This window comes from Anomaloglossus baeobatrachus, chromosome 2 (assembly GCF_048569485.1).
Source record: "Anomaloglossus baeobatrachus isolate aAnoBae1 chromosome 2, aAnoBae1.hap1, whole genome shotgun sequence".
In the NCBI taxonomy this organism is placed as follows: Eukaryota; Metazoa; Chordata; class Amphibia; order Anura; family Aromobatidae; genus Anomaloglossus; species Anomaloglossus baeobatrachus.
This window is the reverse complement of record NC_134354.1, coordinates 623,043,295-623,063,238: the sequence shown is the minus strand read 5'-3', so window position 1 is coordinate 623,063,238 and position 19,944 is coordinate 623,043,295. Positions and strand designations below refer to the sequence as shown.

Below are 19,944 nucleotides of genomic sequence, written 5' to 3'. Positions count from 1 at the left end.
CGATTTACCCTGGTGCGTTGGCAAATCGGGGTAATAAGGAGTTATTGGCAGCCCATAGCTGCCAATAAGTCCTAGATTAATCATGTCAGGCGTCTATGAGACACCTTCCATGATTAATCTGTAAATTACAGTAAATAAACACACACACGGCCGAAAAAATCCTTTATTGGAAATAAAAAACACACACATATACCCTGGTTCACCACTTTAATCACCCCCAAAAAGCCCTCCATGTCCGGCGTAATCCAGGATGCTCCAGCGTCGCATCCAGCGCTGCTGCATGGAGGTGACCGGAGCTGCAGCAGACACAGCCGCTCCGGCCACCTCCACGCAGCTAATGAAGACAGCCGGCGATCAGCTGAGCTGTCACTGAGGTTACCCGCTGTCACTGGATCCAGCGGTGGCCGCGGGTAACCTCAGTGACAGCTCAGCTGATCGCGCTACTCACCTCAGTTGCTGACTGGAGCTGACCGGAGCGGCGGTGAGTAGCGCGATCAGCTGAGCTGTCACTGAGGTTACCCGCGGCCACCGCTGCATCCACCGCTGGATCCAGTGACAGCGGGTAACCTCAGTGACAGATCAGCTGATCGCGCGGCTGTCTTCAGTTGCTGTGTGGAGGTGACCGGAGCGGCGGTGTCTTCTGCAGCTCCGGTCACCTCCATGCAGCAGAGCTGGAAGCGACGCTGGACCATCCTGGATTCCGCCGGACATGGAGGGCTTTTTGGGGGTGATAAAAGTGGTGAACCAGGGAATGTGTGTGTGTTTTTTATTTCCAATAAAGGATTTTTTCGGCCGTGTGTGTTTATTTACTGTAATTTACAGATTAATCATGGAAGGTGTCTCATAGACGCCTGACATGATTAATCTAGGACTTATTGGCAGCTATGGGCTGCCAATAACTCCTTATTACCCCGATTTGCCAACGCACCAGGGTAAATCAGGAAGAGCCGGGTACTGTCCCAGAACTGTCGCATATAATGTATGCGGCAATTCTGGGCGGCTGTTGGCTGATATTGTTAGGCTGGGGGGCCCCCCATAACGTGGAGCTCCCCATCCTGAGAATACCAGCCTTCAGCCGTATGGCTTTATCTGGCTGGTTTTAAAATTGGGGGGAACCGCACGCCGTTTTTTTTAATTATTTAATTATTTATTTCACTACACAGTATAGACACGCCCACCGGCTGCTGTGATTGGGTGCAGTGTGACACCTGTCACTCAGCGTGGGGGGCGTGTCTCACTGTAACCAATCATAGGCGCCGGTGGGCAGGGAAAGCAGGGAATACGAGATTGTTTAATGGGCGGCCGGCTTTTTCAAAACAGTAAAAGCTGCCGGAGCAGTGTGAACGCCGTGCAGCGCCGGGGATCGGGGATCGGTGAGTATATGAGAGAGGGGGATAGACTGACATGGACAGAGAGTGAGGGACAGAGATAGTGACCAACTGACAGAGATTAGTGCATGACAGATATTGTGAGGCGCTTCAGAACGCAGCTTTTCAGCTGCGCTCTGAAGCAGAGCTTTTTTAAGCTGCGGTGCAGAGCGCACACCTGCGCACATAGCATCAGACACCAAAATCGTATGAGGGATGTCACACGTTACAATTGACTAGTTTCGTACTACCAAACGTCCAATGTATGAGGAATAAACGACGTGTATGCGATCACTGTATTTTCGTTCAATATCGATCGCATGTAGGTTTCACACGCAAATACATCACGAACGATGCCGGATGTGCGTCACTTACAACTTGACCCCAACGACGGATTGAAAGATCTATTGAAGTGTGTAAAGCAGGCTTTAGTGTCAGCCACCAATCAGCGTGGCACAGACACATGCCCAGGAGGAGTTGGAGACAAGCGGGGAGGTGAATGAGGCTGTTGCCGGCTTCCCAATATTAAAAATTAGATAAAAATATAAAAATGTGTCTGTGTGTGCATGTGTGATGCGTATCTATGTGTCATCTATGTATGTCGGTGTGTATGACTGTGTCTAGATTTATGTCTGTTTATATGTGTTTTTGTGAATTTGTCTTTAAATATATACTGTATGTGTACGTATGCCTGTATGTGTATGTACAGTATCTGTGCATGTCTATGTGTGGATGGGGCCCACTGAGACTCTTTCGCCCAGGACCTACAAAAACATGGAGCCGGCCCTGCGTGTACCAGTCATGTATTCTCCTGTACACTGTACAGGGGCGTACCTTTGGGGGGCATGCGGCATATCTGCCCCTGCACAGCAATCAGGGGGGCACCATTGGAAAATGTGAGGCAGCAGTATGGTGGGAGAAAATTGTAAGTGGACAGTATTGAGAAAGAAAAGTGTGAGGGGCATAGAATGGAGACTGGGTAGTGGGGGAGGGGGGATAAGCAGTATAGAGAAGGGGCGGCATGGTGGCCAGTGTGAGGGCACAGTATGGAGGGCACAGTATGCTGAGGAGGGGGAATGTGAGACTGAGGTGCAGTATTTATATCTAAATGCTACAGTTCGTGCTCTACTGTTATGGTTAAAATGTTAACGTTATTGGGCCCCCACCAGATTTTCTGCCCAGGGGCCCCCACCAACCTTTATCCGGCCCTGCTTGTGCACATACCTCTCCATTATGTCTGAGGGGCATGCACACTAACTTATCTCCTCTTTCCAACCTCTTATCAGCTGGTTTGTGTGCTAGGACTGCAGGGGTCTTGATAAAGAAGCAGGAGCTCTCTTCACACGCTGCCTTCCATGCAAGCGCAGGACCCGGAAGTCCCTTGGCCCAGTCTTGACGTTTTTTATTTCTATGTTTCTTGTTCAAAGGTGGTCGTTTTTCAGCCTTCCTTACCTTGGCGATGTCCCTGAGTATGGCACACCTTGTGCTTTTTGATACTCCAGTAACGTTGCAGTTCTGAAATATGGCCAAACTGGTAACAAATGGCATCTTGGCAGCTTCACGTTTGACTTTCCTCAATTCATTTGCAGTTATCTTGCACCTTTTTTGCCCAACACGCTTCTTGCAACCCTGTTGTCTATTTGCAATGAAACGCTTGATTGTACCGTGATTATGCTTCAAAAGTTTGGCAATTTCAAGACTGCTGCATTCCTGTGCAAGACATCTCACAATTTTGGACTTTTCAGAGCCGGTCAAATCTCTCTTCTGACCCATTTTGCCAAAGTAAAGGAAGTTGCCTAATAATTAAGCACACCTTATATAGGGTGTTGATGTCATTACACCACACCCCTCCTCATTACAGAGATGCACGTCACCTGATTTACTTAATTGGTAGTTTGCTCTCAAGCCTATACAGCTTGGAGTAGGACAACATGTATAAAAATTATCATGTGATCAAAATACTCATTTGCCTAATAATTCTGCACACATTGTATTTGGTATCACTGCTTTCAGAAATACGCGATCTATCAAAATATAAAATCAATTAATCTGATTGGTACATGGCTTGGTGAGAAAAAAATTCCAAACGCCAAAATTACGTTTTTTGGTCGCTGCAAATTTTTTTAAAAAATGGCATAATAGGTGATCAAAACATCACATCCCCACAAAAATAGTATAATTAAAAACATCAGCTCAAGAGGCAAAAAGTAAGCCATCACTGAGCCCCAGATCCCAAAAAAGAGAACGCTACAAGTCTCCGAAAATGGTGCAAAAAGTGCAATTTTTTTTTCTCTACAAACCTCTGAATTTTTTTTAACCCCTTAGAAAAAAGTAAAAGTATACATGTTTGATATCTACAAACTCTTACCAACCAGAGGCATCACCCCGACACATCAGTTTTGCCACTCCATCCGCATCTACTCCCCCTCCAACCTCCAACTGGCTGTCATTTATCGCCCTGCAGCCACTGCCTTTTTTCACCATTTCACCACCTGGCAATTACATGTCCTTTCCACCAACATCCCCACTATCATTATGGGCGATTTCAACATCTCCATTGACACTTCTCACTCATCTGTCTCTAAACTTTTAACACTCACTTCCTCCTTCGGCCTCACTCAATGGTCTTCTTCAGCTACTCATAAAGATGGCCACACGCTGGACCTCATCTTCACTCGCCTCTGTTCCTTATCTAACCTCTCTAACTCACCTCTCCCTTTCTCTGACCACAACCTACTCACATTCTCTTCCCTCTCTTCTCCAAATACACAACCCCCCTTCACAAACTTTGGCACACTCGCAGAAATCTCAATCACCTTGCTTTACACTCCCTTTCTCAGTCCCTTCACCGTCTCACAGACATTGCTTCCTTACACGACGCAGATGCTGCAGCCACCTTATATAACACTACAGACTCCTGCAGCTCTTGAATCGGCCGCCCCCCTCACACATACCAAAACCAGCACAATCAACAGGCAACCTTGGCACACGAGCCAGACTAAAGAAATGAGACTGGCTTCCAGAGCGCAGATGGAAGATGTCTCATTTCACTGAGCATTTCATTGCATATAAAGAGTCCCTCACCTCTTTTAAGTCGGCACTGACTGCTGCAAAACAAACCTACTTCTCATCCCTCATATCCTTTCTCTCTCACAACCTTAAACAGCTATTCAACACTTTCAATTCTCTCCTCTGTCCTCCAGCACCACCTCCCTCTCCTCTCATCTCAGCTGAAGACTTTGCCTCTTTCTTCAAGCAGAAAATTGACAACATCAGAGCAAGCTTTGACCCACAATCCCCACAGCCCCTTATCATAGCTACTCAGCCCTCTTCCTCCAAATCCAGCTTCTCCCCCATGACAGAAGATCATCTTTCCACTCTACTCTCAAGATCACATCTAACCACCTGTGCACTTGACCCGCTCCCGTCGCACCTCATCCCCAACATCACCGCAGTCCTCATCCTAGCCCTAACTCATCTCTTCAAACTATCACTATCAACTGGTGTATTCCCTTCATGCTTTAAACATGTTTCGATCATACCCATCCTCAAAAAGCCCTCTCTAAACCCATCATCTATGTTTAGCTAACGCCCCCTATCCCTTCTCCCCTATGCCTCAAAACTATTGGAATAGCATATCCATCTTGAACTATCCTCATACCACTCTTCCTGCTCCCTCTTTGACCAGCTACTATCTGGCTTCCGACTGCATCACTCTACTGAAATTGCCCTAACTAAAGTCACCAATGATCTACTAAATGCCAAAGCCAAATAACACTATTCTGTCCTCCTCCTCCTGGACCTGTTCTCTGCCTTCGACACAGTAGACCACTCCCAACTATTACATATTCTCTCCTCTCTGGGCATCACAGACTTGGCCCTATCCTGGATCTCTTCATACCTAACTGACCGAACTTTCAGTGTCTCCCACTCTCACACCACCTCCTCATCCCACCCTCTATCCGTTGGTGTCCCCCAAGTTTTAGTTCTTGGACCCCTGCTGTTCTCCATCTACACTTTCAGCCTGGGACAGCTCATTGATTCCCATGGCTTTCAGTATCATCTCTATGCCAATGATACACAGATCTATCTCTCTGGATCTGACATTACCTCCTTACTAACCAAAATCCCACAATGTCTGTCTGTTATTTCATCCTTCTTCTCTGCGCAATTCCTAAAGCTTAACATGGACAAAACAATTCATTGTCTTTCTTCCTCCTCATTCAACTCCTCCACCAAGCCTATCCATCAAAGTTTATGGCTGCTCACTCTCCCCAGTCTCACAAGCTCGTTGTCTTGGAGTAACCCTCGACTCTGCTCTATCCTTCTAGGCGCACATCCAAGCCCTCTTCACCTCATGCTGACTACAACTCAAAAATATCTCCCGGATACGTGCTTTCCTTAACCAAGAATCTGCAAAAACATTAGTACATCCCCTCATCATCTCCCGCCTCGACTACTGCAACCTCCTGCTCTCTGGCCTCCTTTCCAACACTCTTGCACCCCTCCAATCTATCCTGAACTCTGTGGCTCGCTTAATCCACCTCTCCCCTCGCTATTCTCCAGCTTCGCCACTCTGCCAATCACTTCAGTAGCTTCCCATTGCCCAATGACTCCAGTTCAAAACATTAACCATGACCTACAAAGCCATCTCTGCCTTACATCTGTGACCTAGTCTCCCGGTCCCTACTTGCACGCAACCTCAGATCCTCACAAGATCTCCTTCTATACTCCGCTCTTATCTCCTCTTCCCACAATAGCATACAAGATTTCTCCCCTGCCTCCCCCATACTCTGGAACGCTCTACCCCAGCATATCAGACGCTCTCCCACCGTGAAAAGCTTCAAGAGGAACCTGAAGACCCACCTCTTCCGACAAGCCTACAACCTACAATAACCCTCAGTCCAGTACACCACTGCGCAACCAGCTCTGTCCTCACCTATTGTACCCTCACCCATTCCCTGTAGACTGTGAGCCCTCGCGGGCAGGGTCCTCTCTCCTCCTGTACTAGTCTGTTTTGTACTGTTAATGATTGTTGTACTAGTTTTTATGTATACCCTTTTTCACTTGTAAAGCGCCATGGAATTAATGGCGCTATAATAATAAATAATAATAATTATGTTAATGTGAATTAGGAAATGCAGCTAATTGTCACTCATGATAAATTGCAAACAAATGACTTAATGAAGACTGAGGTTAAATGAATTTATTTACATTTTTCTGTTCTTCTATTGCAGGTGACACAATTAATATCGGAGATGTATCCTATACAGTAAAAACACCAAGAAACCCGGAATTGGTGCCCCAGAGTTACAGTAAGCCATTATTCTACCAAGTGGAGGCCTATTTACATCTGTTACCTATAGTCCTGACCATCTCATTAGATTTATCTAGTTAAAGCGCACCAATCGCCCGGATTTTCGTATATAACCTACAGCCAGTGCTATACTGGCACGATCAGGCTGATTCTATACATACCTATAGTGGTCAGCTTGGATGTGTAGATTTTAAAACACAAGAAAGTAAAGTTTATAAAATGAACAGTTTTTTTATTGGCAGCAGCTGCCGAGTAGCTAATAGGTAGTGGGTGGATAGACAGGCAGAGGGGCTGGAATCACTATGAATACCCACCCCAGCTATTAGCTGTTCAGCACCTGCTGCCAATCAAAAAAACTGTTTATTTTACAATCTTTACTTGCTTGTGTTTCAAAACTTATATGCCCGAGCTGACAACTAAAGGTATGTATAGAATCAGCCTGATAGTGCCAGTATAGCACTGGTTTTGGGTTGTATAGGAAAATCCTGGTGATTGGTGCGCTTTAACAATGTGGTCTTTGTTGGTGTATTTTTACCATTTTACTTAACATTGTTTAAAGGAGCAGTTCTGGGTGCACATTGCTAATCCCTGCCTTAAGCGGGCTTTACACGCTACGAGATCGCTACAGCGATCTCGTTGGGGTCACGGATTTTGTGACGCACATCCGGCCGCTATAGCGATCTCGTTGTGTGTGACTCCTAGGAGCGATTTTGGATCTTTGCAAAAACGTACAAAATCGCTCCTCGTTGACATGGGGGTCCTCTCCCAATTATCGCTGCTGTCGCTTGGGCGAAGTTGTTCCTCGTCCCTGCGGCAGCACACATCGCTACGTGTGACACTGCAGGAACGAGGAACCTCTCCTTACCTGCCACACGCCAACAATGAGGAAGGAAGAAGGTGGGTGGGATGTTCGTCCTGCTCATCTCCGCCCCTCCGCTTTGATTGGGCGGCCGCTTAGTGACGTCGCTGTGACGCCGATCGAACCGCCCCCTTAGAAAGGAGGCGGTTCGCCGGTCACAGCGACGTCGCCGAGCAGGTAAGTACGTGTGACGCTGCCGTAGCGATAATGTTCGCTACGGCAGCGATCTTCACATATCGGCATAACAATAGGGGCGGGTGCTATCACGCTCGCCATCGCTAGCATCGGCTAGCGATGTCGCAGCGTGTAAAGCCACCTTAACTGTCCCTGTATCTAGTAGCATAGACAAAGGGATCTTTAGAAAAAGTATTTATAAAGATCTTTTTTGATATTCTAATGAGGCCAGCGACTAGTCGCAAGTGTTTTAGTTCCTGTGCTCATTCCTCCCTCTTAGCATGTTAGCATATCCACAGGGGCGTACTAACATGCTATTCACTGCAGCATTGCCAGCGTATCTCCATCCGCTGTGACCAATGATCTGAATACCCAGCACTTCCGGTCATGCGCAGTATGAACCCGGATGTACGCGTCCCGTCTTCAGAGAGGTCTAGTCCGGAAGTGGTGGGACTTCAGATCAGCGGTGACAGCGGACACAGGTTACGCGTGTAACCGTTGGTGATGCTGCATTGAATAGCATGTTAGTATGCCCCTGTGGGTGTCCTAACATGCTAAGAGGGTGGAATGAGCACAGGAACTAACTCCCTTGTGACTAGTCCCTGGTCTCATTAGCATATCATAAAAGAGATTTAAAAATGCTTTTTCCAAATATCTCTTTATCTGTGCTACTATAGGCTGAGACAGTTAGGCAGGGATTAGCAATATCTACCCAGAACTGCTCATAGTTCTGGGTGCAGAGGTTCCCTTTAACGCCTAATCACTTTGCTTATTTAGAGTTTCAGTTTTATGCCTGTGTTATTACAAAATAATAAGAGAAAACAGTATAATATTGGCAGCCAGTAGCATTTCAAAGTCCTTCTATCACCATCTATAAAAATGTGGATGATCTATTCACACAGAAATGAAGGAATGTTTTGCCATCAAGTAGTAATGTTTCAGATTTCTGTTTCAGCACTTAAAAAGGAATCTGTCACCATATATTTGCCACCTAATCTGAGAGTAGCATAATGTATAGAAAGAGACCCTGATTCCAGTGATATGTCAGTTATTGGGCTGCTTACTGTAGTTTTGCTTAATTGACTGTTTTATCAGCAGGAGATTATCACTAGAAGTTCACTAAACCTGTTGCTATGTAATCCTCCATATTCATCAGCTATTTATAACCCCGCCCCCACCACTAACTGTACACAGAAAGCAGCCAATTAGTGCTGTGGGCGGAGTTATACAGAGCTCAGCATTTTGAGAACTTTGTAGAACTGCAGTAGATCAGATACTGATTTTACCCATTTAAAAAGGATTCATTTTGAGAATGTATCTGCCCCTACATTATGCTGCTTTCAGATGGGAACCTGGTGACAGATTCCCTTAAAGGGAGTCTCTTTTGCTCCAAGTGCAGAAAGACTTATAATAATGTCATCAGGGTCACATGACCTGAGTCCACAGGTCCTGCGAGTTGGAGTGTGCAGCCTATGTAAGTACTGATGAGATATTACACAGTACCAAAGTGTGGAAATATTAACTGGTACCAAATATGTTGAAAAGATCTCTGCAACGGAGAGGCGAAAGTAGAAAGAAAAAAAAAAAAATCCTCCTGCATCCATTATTACAGACTGTGTCCAAATCAACAGTAAATATTTAATAAGAGTTCCTCTCTAAGGAAGCATGATCATTTTCTCATCCAATACTAAGGTCCAAATCCTGGATGCCCATGGCAGTAATAGCCCTTTCCAGGTGGGCTATACTGACCATTAACAAGTGTCAACTCATAGAAAAGTCCCTTCTATTTCTAATCAGGTCACAGCCTGATCCAGACCAAATGCATTTTAAAACATTAAAAACTAGAAGACCTTTCAAGCCATATTCAAGTCATACACAAATCACTTTGGCTGCAAAGGGTTTCCCATTTTCTTTCTAAAATATTCGTCTTTATAATATCTTTCCTGGCCAGGCTTTTATGGAAGCATAAGAAAAAAAAGCAATTAGGGTAAAAGTCATCAGGTTTTCTTGTAATTTCCACAACAACATATCGTTTCCATCCCTTCTATTGCAGTAATTTGATAAATCTAAATGTAAAAAAAACAAATGCAAGAAATGTTTTTCAAAATATTGTTTCTTTTTATATAAAGATGTTTTTTTCATCATGTATGTCGAGGTGCTGTCTGCGGTGCTGAAAAGTTTATTTGGATACACTAAATGACACCTATATATTTCTTACCATTGTTACAGTCTTTACCGGCAGTGTAGCTTATCTATATTACTCACTATAATTCCATATTTATAATTGTACAGTCTATCCTAATCCTTTATCTTATCTTCTTAAAGAGAATCTGTCAACAGGTTTTTGCTATATAATCTAAAGACAGCAGGAGATATCGACTGAAACAAAGATTTCATGCAGTGTCATTTATTATTGTTGTTGTTTACTTTTAATGAAGGTTTTATCACTAGGAAATTCTCATTGCTAGGACTAGCTGCCAGGTGCCAAGTTGTCCGCTCCTCTGATAAGCATTTCACTGTCAATAGACAATTTACATAAAAAGCTGTGGTGAGGGTGTGGTTAGCATTCTGAGCTCTGCTACATATTACACCTAAGAACTCTTGATTCTGTCACAGCCACTGTACCCTGTAATAAGTGATACATCGTTGGAATCAGGGTCTCATTTCTTACATCATGTTGCTCTCAGATGAGATCGCAAAAACCTGGTGACAGGTTCCCTTTTGTAACTCCCAATAACCCTTGCTCTGGAAGTATTGTGTACCTATTGGTTGCATGCTTGGCTGTCTGAGGCAGCCAGCCACTCGCAAGATAAAGTGGAAAACCAAACTAATTATATGTGAAGTCCTGTGCTTGACACAGTGACCCTAATTAAGGATAAGTCCACACGATCAGTATCCCCAGCGTTTTGGACGCAGCATGTTTTCTCTGCATCCAAAATGCTGCTGTTATGGTCGAGAGACTGCTGACATTCCCATAGATATTCCATTCAAGAAAAAACACCATCCCTTATCTAGAGATAGTGGAAATCAAGGAACTAAGATCCACTACCCTTAAAAGTCCAGGAGGGAAAACTTGGAAAACCCAGAAAAAAAGAGCACAAGAGTGATTGGTAACTAACAGGCGACAACCCCCTAACTATTTAAACACAACTAGAAATAGTGGTGGAGCGTGCCTACTTTACCTAAATGCCTCATCATGCCTAAGAAACTAGCTAGCCTCAAAGATGACGAAAGGAGTACTAACTTGCCTCAGAGCAGCCCCAAATGGATAGTTAAAGCCACCAACATATATTGACGATGATATAAGAAACAAAGAATACATAGTTGGTTAGGAATAGACTTGAGCAAAGAGAGGCCCTGCTAACTAAGACACCAAAGGTTAGCATAGATCACTGGGTGCAACCTGCAAAATACTAATATATGCCAACTCCTGATGATCAAAAATTCCCTTAGGACCACACAATCCTCCACCCGCTACACCAGGAACTCTTGTGCTGGACACTAGACAGGATTAGCATCCAAGAGAGGTTGTGTCACCAATCGGCTAAGTAGCTACTGCCATAGGCAGAAAAATATTCAATGTCCAATAGGACGAATAGTGAGCAGTCCATTGATGTGGTCTAATAAACTGTATACTAAGTACAACAAAAGTAGATATGCAAAAATGATAGAAAATGCTCTTCACTGGGTTGTCAGCCAGGTCCCTTTGTTAAAGTTCATCAGTGGGAACCCAATGGAGCACAAATGCATATATGGCCGAAAAAACACAGGACCATGTTCATACAGAGAGAAAAAAAACTCCACTATGCATTTTTTCACTGAATGAACAGTCTTCATAGCACTTCAAAACAAATTGACAAAGAATCAAAATAAATATTGCACATAGGAGAAAAATGCATGAAAGCTGTTCAGTCACAGGCTAGAAAACAAAGTACTTATCTAAGGCTCCAAAAGAAGCGATTAGGATGAATAGGAAACAAGGCAAAAATTTAATCCACAGAAGCTGACAAACTGTAGCAGACACACTAAAGATCTCCATGAGAAAAAGACAAACTGGAGCGCACTATAGAAGTGTCCGGCAGGTCAACGGCACACGGCCGACATAACAGGAGGATCAAGTGTTCAAGACATATTCACCGGAGAAAAACTGACACAGGAAGCGATATCACCGGCGTCAGCTTGAGGCAGAATCTCTTCCTTTATACACCAAGGGCTAGACATAACTGGCCACTGGGATTAGAGCCAAGCCCTGCACATGTCTCACTGACAAGCACAGATCCTGACTCACTTCCAGCACTGGCCAACTAGAGGGAGCCCAGAAACATCTTCAGGAAGAATCAACAGAAACACCATCCATAGCACGCTGTGTTGTACAGTGAAAGCACAGTGGATGGGATTTTTAGAAATCCCATGCCCATTGTGCTTTTTTCCACAGATAAACTGACATGTGGCACAGCTCTCTGTGCCACAGCAAGTAAATTTATGCTTGCAGAGACATAAGGTGTTTCATCAGGGAGAACATAGTGAATATTCGCTGGGCCCAGAAGTTTGATCGTGGGCTTGGATGCTGTGTTCTTCCATGGAGAACGCTGGCATCTCCACAGGAGGGAAAGCACTGCGTCCAGAAAGCAGTGTCATCCAGATTGTGGGAACATATCATTTAAGCATATTAAAAAAAGAAAATAATGGAGAAATGTGTAAACATACAAGGTAGCTTGTAATCTAAATCACGTTATATTAACCCCTTAACGACCGCGGGCAGTAAAATTACGTCCTAAATGTCATAATGTTACTGCCCGCGGTCCTCCGGCGGCAGCATGCCGCGATCGGCACACATCTCAGCTGATTTTCACAGCTGAGATGTGTGCCTGCTAGGCACGACCAGAATCGTTATCTGCTCGTGCCAATTAACCCCTTATATGGCGCTGTCAATATGTGACAGCGCCATTATAAGCGTGATCGCGGTAAAGTTTTACTTACCGCCCGATACCGAAAGTCACGTGACGCGATCACGTGACTTCCGATAGTTGTCATGGTAGCACAGGGTCATGTGATGACTCCTGTACTACACCTGACTTGCTTTCACTTTCGCAGTGCCCGGGGCACAGCAAAAGAGAAAGAGAGCGTATCTGCTGTTTACAGCCTTGTAGCTGTGATCAGCAGATACTGCAGAGCGATCGGAATGCTGATCGCAATAGCCCCCTAGGGGGACTAGTAAAATAAAAAAAAAAAGTTAAAAAAAAGTTTTAAAAAATTAAAAAAAAAAAAAACAAAAAAACCTAAAAGTTCAAATCACCCCCCATTCGCCCCATTGAAAATTAAAGGGTTAAAAAAATAAAAAATATACACACATTTGGTATTGCCGCGTTCAGAAACGCCCGATCAAAATATAAAATAAATTAATCTGATCAGTATACGGCGTAGCGGCAAAAAAATTCCAAACGCCAAAATGACTTTTTTTGTCGCCACGACTTTTGCGCAAAATGCAATAAGAGGCGATCAAAACGTAGCATCTGCGCAAAAATGGTACCGTTAAAAACGTCAGCTCGAGACACAAAAAATAAGCCGTCACTGAGCTATAGATCCCGAAAAATGAGAACGCTACGGGTCACGGAATATGGCGTAAAACGTGCGCCACTTTTTCGGACAAACTTCCGATTTTTTTTTAACCCCTTATATAAACGTAAACCTATACATGTTTGGTGTCTACGAACTCGCACTGACCTGAGGCATCACACCCACACATCAGTTTTACCATATAGTGAACACAGTGAATAAAATATCTCAAAAACCATAGTGTTATCGCACTTTTTTTGCAATTTTTCTGCATTTGGAATTTTTTTGCCGTTTTCCAGTACACTATATGGTAAAACTGATGGTTTCATTTAAAAGTACAGCTCGTTCCGCAAAAAATGAGCCCTCACATGACCATATTGACTGAAAAATAAAAAAGTTAGGTCTCTCAGAAAAAGAATGTCGAAAAAAAAAAACGGGAAGCGAAAAATCGGCCGGTCGTGAAGGGGTTAAATATCAAAATATTCACTTTAAAAATTTCATACAGTGAAGGAAATAAGTATTTGATCCCTTGCTGATTTTGTTAGTTTGCCCAGTGACAAAGACATGAACAGTCTACATTTTATGGGTAGGTTAACTTTAACAGTGAGAGAGAATATCCAAAATAAAATCCAGACAATAAAATTGTTTTAATTATATAAATTTATTTGCATTTTGCAGAGAGAAATAAATATTTGATCCCCTACCAACCATTAAGAGTTTTGGCTCCTACAGACTTAGAAGCTCCTAATCAACTAGTTAAATGCATTAAAGACAGCTGTTTTAAATTGTCACCTGAATAAAAGACTCCTGTCCACAGACTCCATTAATCAGTCAGACTCTAACCTCTACAACATGGGCAAGACCAGAGAGCTTTCTAAGGATGTCAAGGACAAGACCATAGACCTGCACAAGGCTGGAATGGGCAACAAAACCATAAGTAAGATGCTGGGTGAGGAAGAGATAACTATTGGTGCAATTGTAAGAAAATGAAAAAAATACAAAATGAGTGTCAATCAACATCGATCTGGGGCACCATGCAAAATCTCACCTTGTGGGGTATCCAGGATCATGAGGAAGGTGGCTGATCAACCTAAAAATCCATGGGGGTGACTTGTTAATGGTTTCAAGGCACCAAGAAAACCATTGGAAACACATTACGCTGTAATTTCTTAAAATCCTGCGATGCCCGCAAAGTCCACCATTCAAGACGGCACATGTGCAGGCACGTCTGAAGTTTGCCATTGAACATATGAATGATTCTGAGAGGGATTGGGAGAATGTGCTGTGGTCAGAAGAGACAAAAATTGAGCTCTTTGGCCTTAACTCAACTTGCCATCGTTTGGAGTAAGAGAAATGCTGCCTATGACCCAAAGAACACATTATGTTTTGGGGGTGTTTATCTTCTAAGGGCACAGGACTACTTCACTGCATCAGTGGGAAAATGGATGAAGTCATGTATTGTAAAATCCTGAGTAGCAACCTCCTTACCTCCGTCAGAACATTAAAAATGGATCATGGCCTGGTCTTCCAGCACGACAATGTCCCAAAACATACAGCCAAAGCAACAAAGGAGTGGCTCAAAAAGAAGCTCATTAAGGTCATGCAGTGGAGTGCCCTTAATGGATTTGAGGATCCCCAAAAAAACCTGTTGCATTATTCCCAAGAAGAGTCATGGCTGTACTAGCTCAAAAGGATGCTTCTACTCAATACTGAGCAAAGGGTCTGAATACTTATGACCATGTGATATTTCAGTTTTTCTTGTTTAATATATTTGAAAAAATTGCTACATTTCTGTGTTTTTCTCTCAAGATGGGGTGCAGAGTGTACATTAATGAGAAAAAAAAAGAACTTTTTTTGAATTTACCAAATGGCTGCAATGAGAAAAAGAGTGAAACATTTAAAGGGGTCTAAATACTTTCGGTACCCACTGTATACTTAGTGCAGCATAGCAAATGACACATGACATAGGTAACATCAACGCTGCTCATCATCTTTCGTGTCATTGAGAAATGAGAAGTCGGAGATGATGGATTTACCGATTATGGCACTTCCACCTGAACACTTAATCTTCAGTCAAGCTGATGCCAGCAATACCATTGCGCATGTGCGCCAGCCAGGGGTTCCTGTTGAGGTTTATATGTTTTGTATTGGCAAGTGATTTTTTTGCAGGGGTTTCCTGTGATATTTTTTTAGGAGGCGGGAGTTATTTATTGTGTCATGGAGTTCTTCTTGTTTATTGAATAATTATTGAATAATTATTTTAGTGTATATTTGTGTAATAATAAAGGGCATATTTTTATATTTAATATTAGGTGTTAATTATATACTTGCAATTTGTCTTATAGGTTTATATATTTGATATATTATGTTTAGATGTATTGTTGGTAACAATTAATGGTATTTAATAATGAGAAATTGTAGAAAAATATTAGTACTATTTTATTTTTATTTTTTTATGTTATGGGAAAAGCTTAAAAAATAGTTATTTTTTCACTTTAAAATCATAATGTTAAAAAGTTATGTGTAAAAATATGGAAATCCTCATATTTGTCAAATGAAAGCTGCAAAAAGCATTTCAAGTATCTAAAACACCTACAACTGCAACAGGGACAATGGGGCATCCTCTAGATCTGGAGGAAAGATTGTTTAATCATAATCGCATACACAGATTCTTTACTGTAACAGCATTGAGACTATGGAGCTCTCTGCCACATAATGTTGTAATGGTTGATTCACTACTAAAATTTGAGAGGCCTGGATGTCTTTGTGAAAAATATGATATTACTGGCTATGTGCACTAGATTATGTGATTGGGCATTGAACAAGGGAACTAGTCTGATTCTCGTATGTGGAGTCAGGAAGAAATGATTACCCTTAATATGGAGCTTAGTGTAACATCTGCCCGGCACCACAGTCGCAGGATGGCTGTCACGGACAGACTAGAGGCTAGCCGCCCACTCAGCAGGATCTCGAGAACCCCGAAACCCTTTAACCCCTGTACAGGGATCTGGAATTACTACAGGAGCCAGGAGATCGCTGCCTATGGAAGTCTGCAATCCAGAGAAGTGTAGTCGTCAGGCAGGGTCAAACCAGTAGGTACAAAAGGGACAAAATAAGCAGGCAAGAGCGTAGTCTGGAAATCCAGACTAAGGTCAAACCGGAGATGGCAGCGAAGTACATAAACGGCAGGCAGGAGAGTCATCAGAGAGCAAACAGATGTCAAAACACAGGGATCGGGGGCGTGTCCTGGCTATGGAGGAGTGAGGATGTGTTTGTGTCAGCTCCTGCCACCAGACTACACTACTGACGATTAAACCAGCCCAAGAGACTGGAAGAAAAGGATATGCAGTGGAGGAGAAGGGAGAGATCCCAGGGGCCCAGCAGCAGAGCGGCACGGACAGAGGAGAAGGGAATCAGAGGCTTCCTTAATGGGCCGAAGCAGAGGACAGCACCGCAGACATCTCCGAAGATGGAGAGGCAGGGGAAACCCCAGCAGCAGCAGAGACAGAGGGAAGAAACCACCTGGGCAGCGGAGGAGAGGCAGCTGATAACCCCAGACGGCCAGCGTGCAGGGTCTCAGGTACAGGGGAGCTTTGGAGCAGGGAGCATGGGTACAACCCCCACCATTGCTGATTGCAGACCTGCAGTGGGGAGGCCTCAGGAGGGGGGAGAGGTGTCTTTACCCCTGTCACAGATGGAGGACAATAATAAATCTCAAGCAGAGGCTATTAATTCTGCAAATGGGGAACAGGGCCCTGCTAGTGGAAATCCCCTATCTTCAGTGAGACACAGCCTGAGTCAAAGAGTGTATGATATGGAAATGCAAGCAGAGTTAGAGCCTGCCACAAGTATAGTAAGATCACTTGAACCAGGAGTGCTAACAGAACTTAATGAAATCCGGGCACATATCTCTTCTATGCCCACCAGAGAAGATATGGAGACATATATAGCAAGGCTGGAACAGGCATAACGCACAGAGCTGTCGGCCCTGAGAGGGGAGGTGGAAAGAGTGGACACTCATAACCAAATACAAGCGGCTAAAATACAGAATATAGAAGACACCACTCAGGCTCAAGGGGCCATTTTGGATCAACACTCCCGCCAAATACAATATATGGTGGAAGCAATGGACGATGATGAAAACAGGGGCCGGAGAAATAATTTAAGGGTCCGGGGTTTACCAGAGTCTGTTGAACCTAAGGATCTCCAGAGAGCCCTCCAAGTGATGTTTAATTAGATCCTGGGTGAACCATCAAGCCAACCCCTGGAGCTAGACAGAGTGCATAGAACACTTGGCCCTAGACCTACACAGAAAGACAGACCTCGAGACGTGATTTGCAGGGTACACCGTTATGTCCTTAAAGAGGCCATCCTGTTTAAGCTGCGCAGTGGAGTTTCACCAGCATACGAGGGGAGCCAAATCCAGATTCTGCAGGACTTATCCCGTTTCACTTTACAAAGGAGGAGAGCACTGAAACCTCTCCTGGACATGCTCCGTTCGTATGAGCTTCAATACAGCTGGGGATTTCCCTTCCGCCTGCAGGTCCGACACGCAGGAAAAATGCATGTTCTTAGGAACCCGACTGATATGCCATCGTTTGCTGCAACCCTGGACATTCCGTTGTTGCCTATAGAGGAATGGCCGGTGTTTCCAATGGGGGGAGGGGGTGCTGCCCCAGATGGTGATCGGATGCGTGGCCGTCGAAGAGAAAGAAGAGGAAGACCAGTCTGATGTTTAAGGAGTTATTGGTTTATAAACAAAAATTCATTGGGTTGTTTCTCAATAGAATGTACCTCCCAGTTTTGCCATAATTTTTTGCCAGGGGGGATTAAGTCTTTCTGATTATGAGGGAGGGGGGTTCCCTCCCGCCTTCCTGGAAAGGGGGGCGGGGGGGCACCTTTTGACGGTGTATAACACAATATTCTCTCTAGACCCTGTGTCCCCACATTATATAGGGTTCTGGCTGACAAACTAAGTTGAATAATTGCTTATTGTTCGTCTGGGGCAGGGGGCTCTTTTGTAGAAAGTTCCCTCCCTGATTGGGATAACACGCCATAAAGGAGTGGTGTAGTCTCACCATCCCTAGGTTAGACAGTTTGGTATTCTCTTATACCTGTACAGTTACTTTTAGTCTTTTTAGACCCGACGTTAGGGTCTTGTTGTGACCTTGCAGGCGGGAGGCACTCTGACCTCCTTGCCTGTGGTTTCTATTGCTTTGTTGGTAGTTTCTTTTGTATTCTCGACCTTCTTACCTCTTCTCTTTTATTTCCTCTTCTCTTTTCCTGCTCTTCCTATCCTACTTGCCTGCACATCTCTCTCTCTCCCTAATCCCCGAACCTATCCCTAGAGTCCCCACTGTTCCTCCGCATTGGCATGACGCAGATTAATTGGGGTTCACTAAATGTGAGGGGACTTAATGTCCCGCAAAACTGCTCCCAGATATTTTTTGACCTGCACAAAAAAAGAGTCCATATACTATTGATCCAAGAAACACATTTTAAAACGGGCCACCTCCCCATCTTTAGAGACAGATATTACACTAACTGGGTCCACAGTTCCAACCCAGAGTCAAAATCCAAGGGAGTGTCCATAGGCATCCATAAGTCCCTGGTGCACACAGTTCTAGATATACGGGTGGACACGGAGGGAAGATTTATATTCCTGAAAATTAATGTTAAGTCATCCATTTTTACCATTGACAATTGGTATCTACCGAATAGAGACCCGGCGACGACCTGCTCCTCTCTCCTGTCATCACTGGATGAATTTGCAGAAGGGACCGTGATCGTAGGCGGTGATTTAAACTTCACTTTGGACCCTAAGGTAGACACAACATCGGGACATAACTTTCTCTCAATAAGGAAACTAACGAAGGTTAAACGTTGTTTACAGGAACTCTTAGTGGATGCATGGAGAACACTACACCCAGTAGACCGTGACTACACATATTTTTCCCCGGCTCACTCTTCGTACATCCGCATAGACCTATTCCTTGTAAGTCAGAAGGCCCTGACATGACAGATACAGGCCTTTATTGGCAGTATCTCTTGGTCAGATCATGCCCCCATATTTTTGAGCCTCACTATCCCGGATGGGCCTGGGAGGCCGTATAGTCTTGGTGACTGATTGATAGTCTGCTGAGGGACCAGGGATGCTTGAAAGACCTGCAGAACACAATAGATTAATTCTTGGAGTTACACTAAGGAGACACTACTACCCTACCTGTTCAATGGGAGACACTCAAGTGTGTGTTGAGAGGGATTCTGATCAAACATGGGGCTAGGATTAAGAGGGAGAGAGCCCAAACCATTCTGTCTCTACTTCAGAATATTTCAGACCTAGAGATCCATCCAGATCCATAAGCAGACATTATCGCCGGTGACACTGACAGAGCTAGTTAAAAACAGAGAGGAACTTAAATCCATTCTGGACCGACAATACGAGCGATACAGGAATAGACTAAAAAGATTTATGTATGAATATGCGGACAAATGTGTCAGACCACTAGCTAGGTTATTACATCCGAGGGGGGATGCCAGTTACATCCCTACGATCAAAAAAATCGGACGGCCTTTTGACTCAGAACCCAATCCACATAGCGGAGCAGTTTCAAAAATATTATAGTGACCTTTACGACATAAGGGGCAAATTTGGGGATATGCCACAAGAA

The 19,944-nt window shown here is 44.1% G+C and overlaps 1 protein-coding gene across 2 annotated transcripts in view; it reads left to right on the top strand.

The window, feature by feature from the left end:
* The window catches only part of VWA8 (von Willebrand factor A domain containing 8), a 532,124-nt gene that overhangs the window by 46,671 nt on the left and 465,509 nt on the right, over nt 1-19,944 (top strand). For both annotated transcript variants that reach the window (XM_075336856.1, XM_075336857.1), the window contains exon 3: nt 6,605-6,682. In XM_075336856.1, the coding sequence (XP_075192971.1) occupies nt 6,605-6,682 (78 nt within the window). The remainder of the gene's footprint in view (nt 1-6,604; nt 6,683-19,944) is intronic.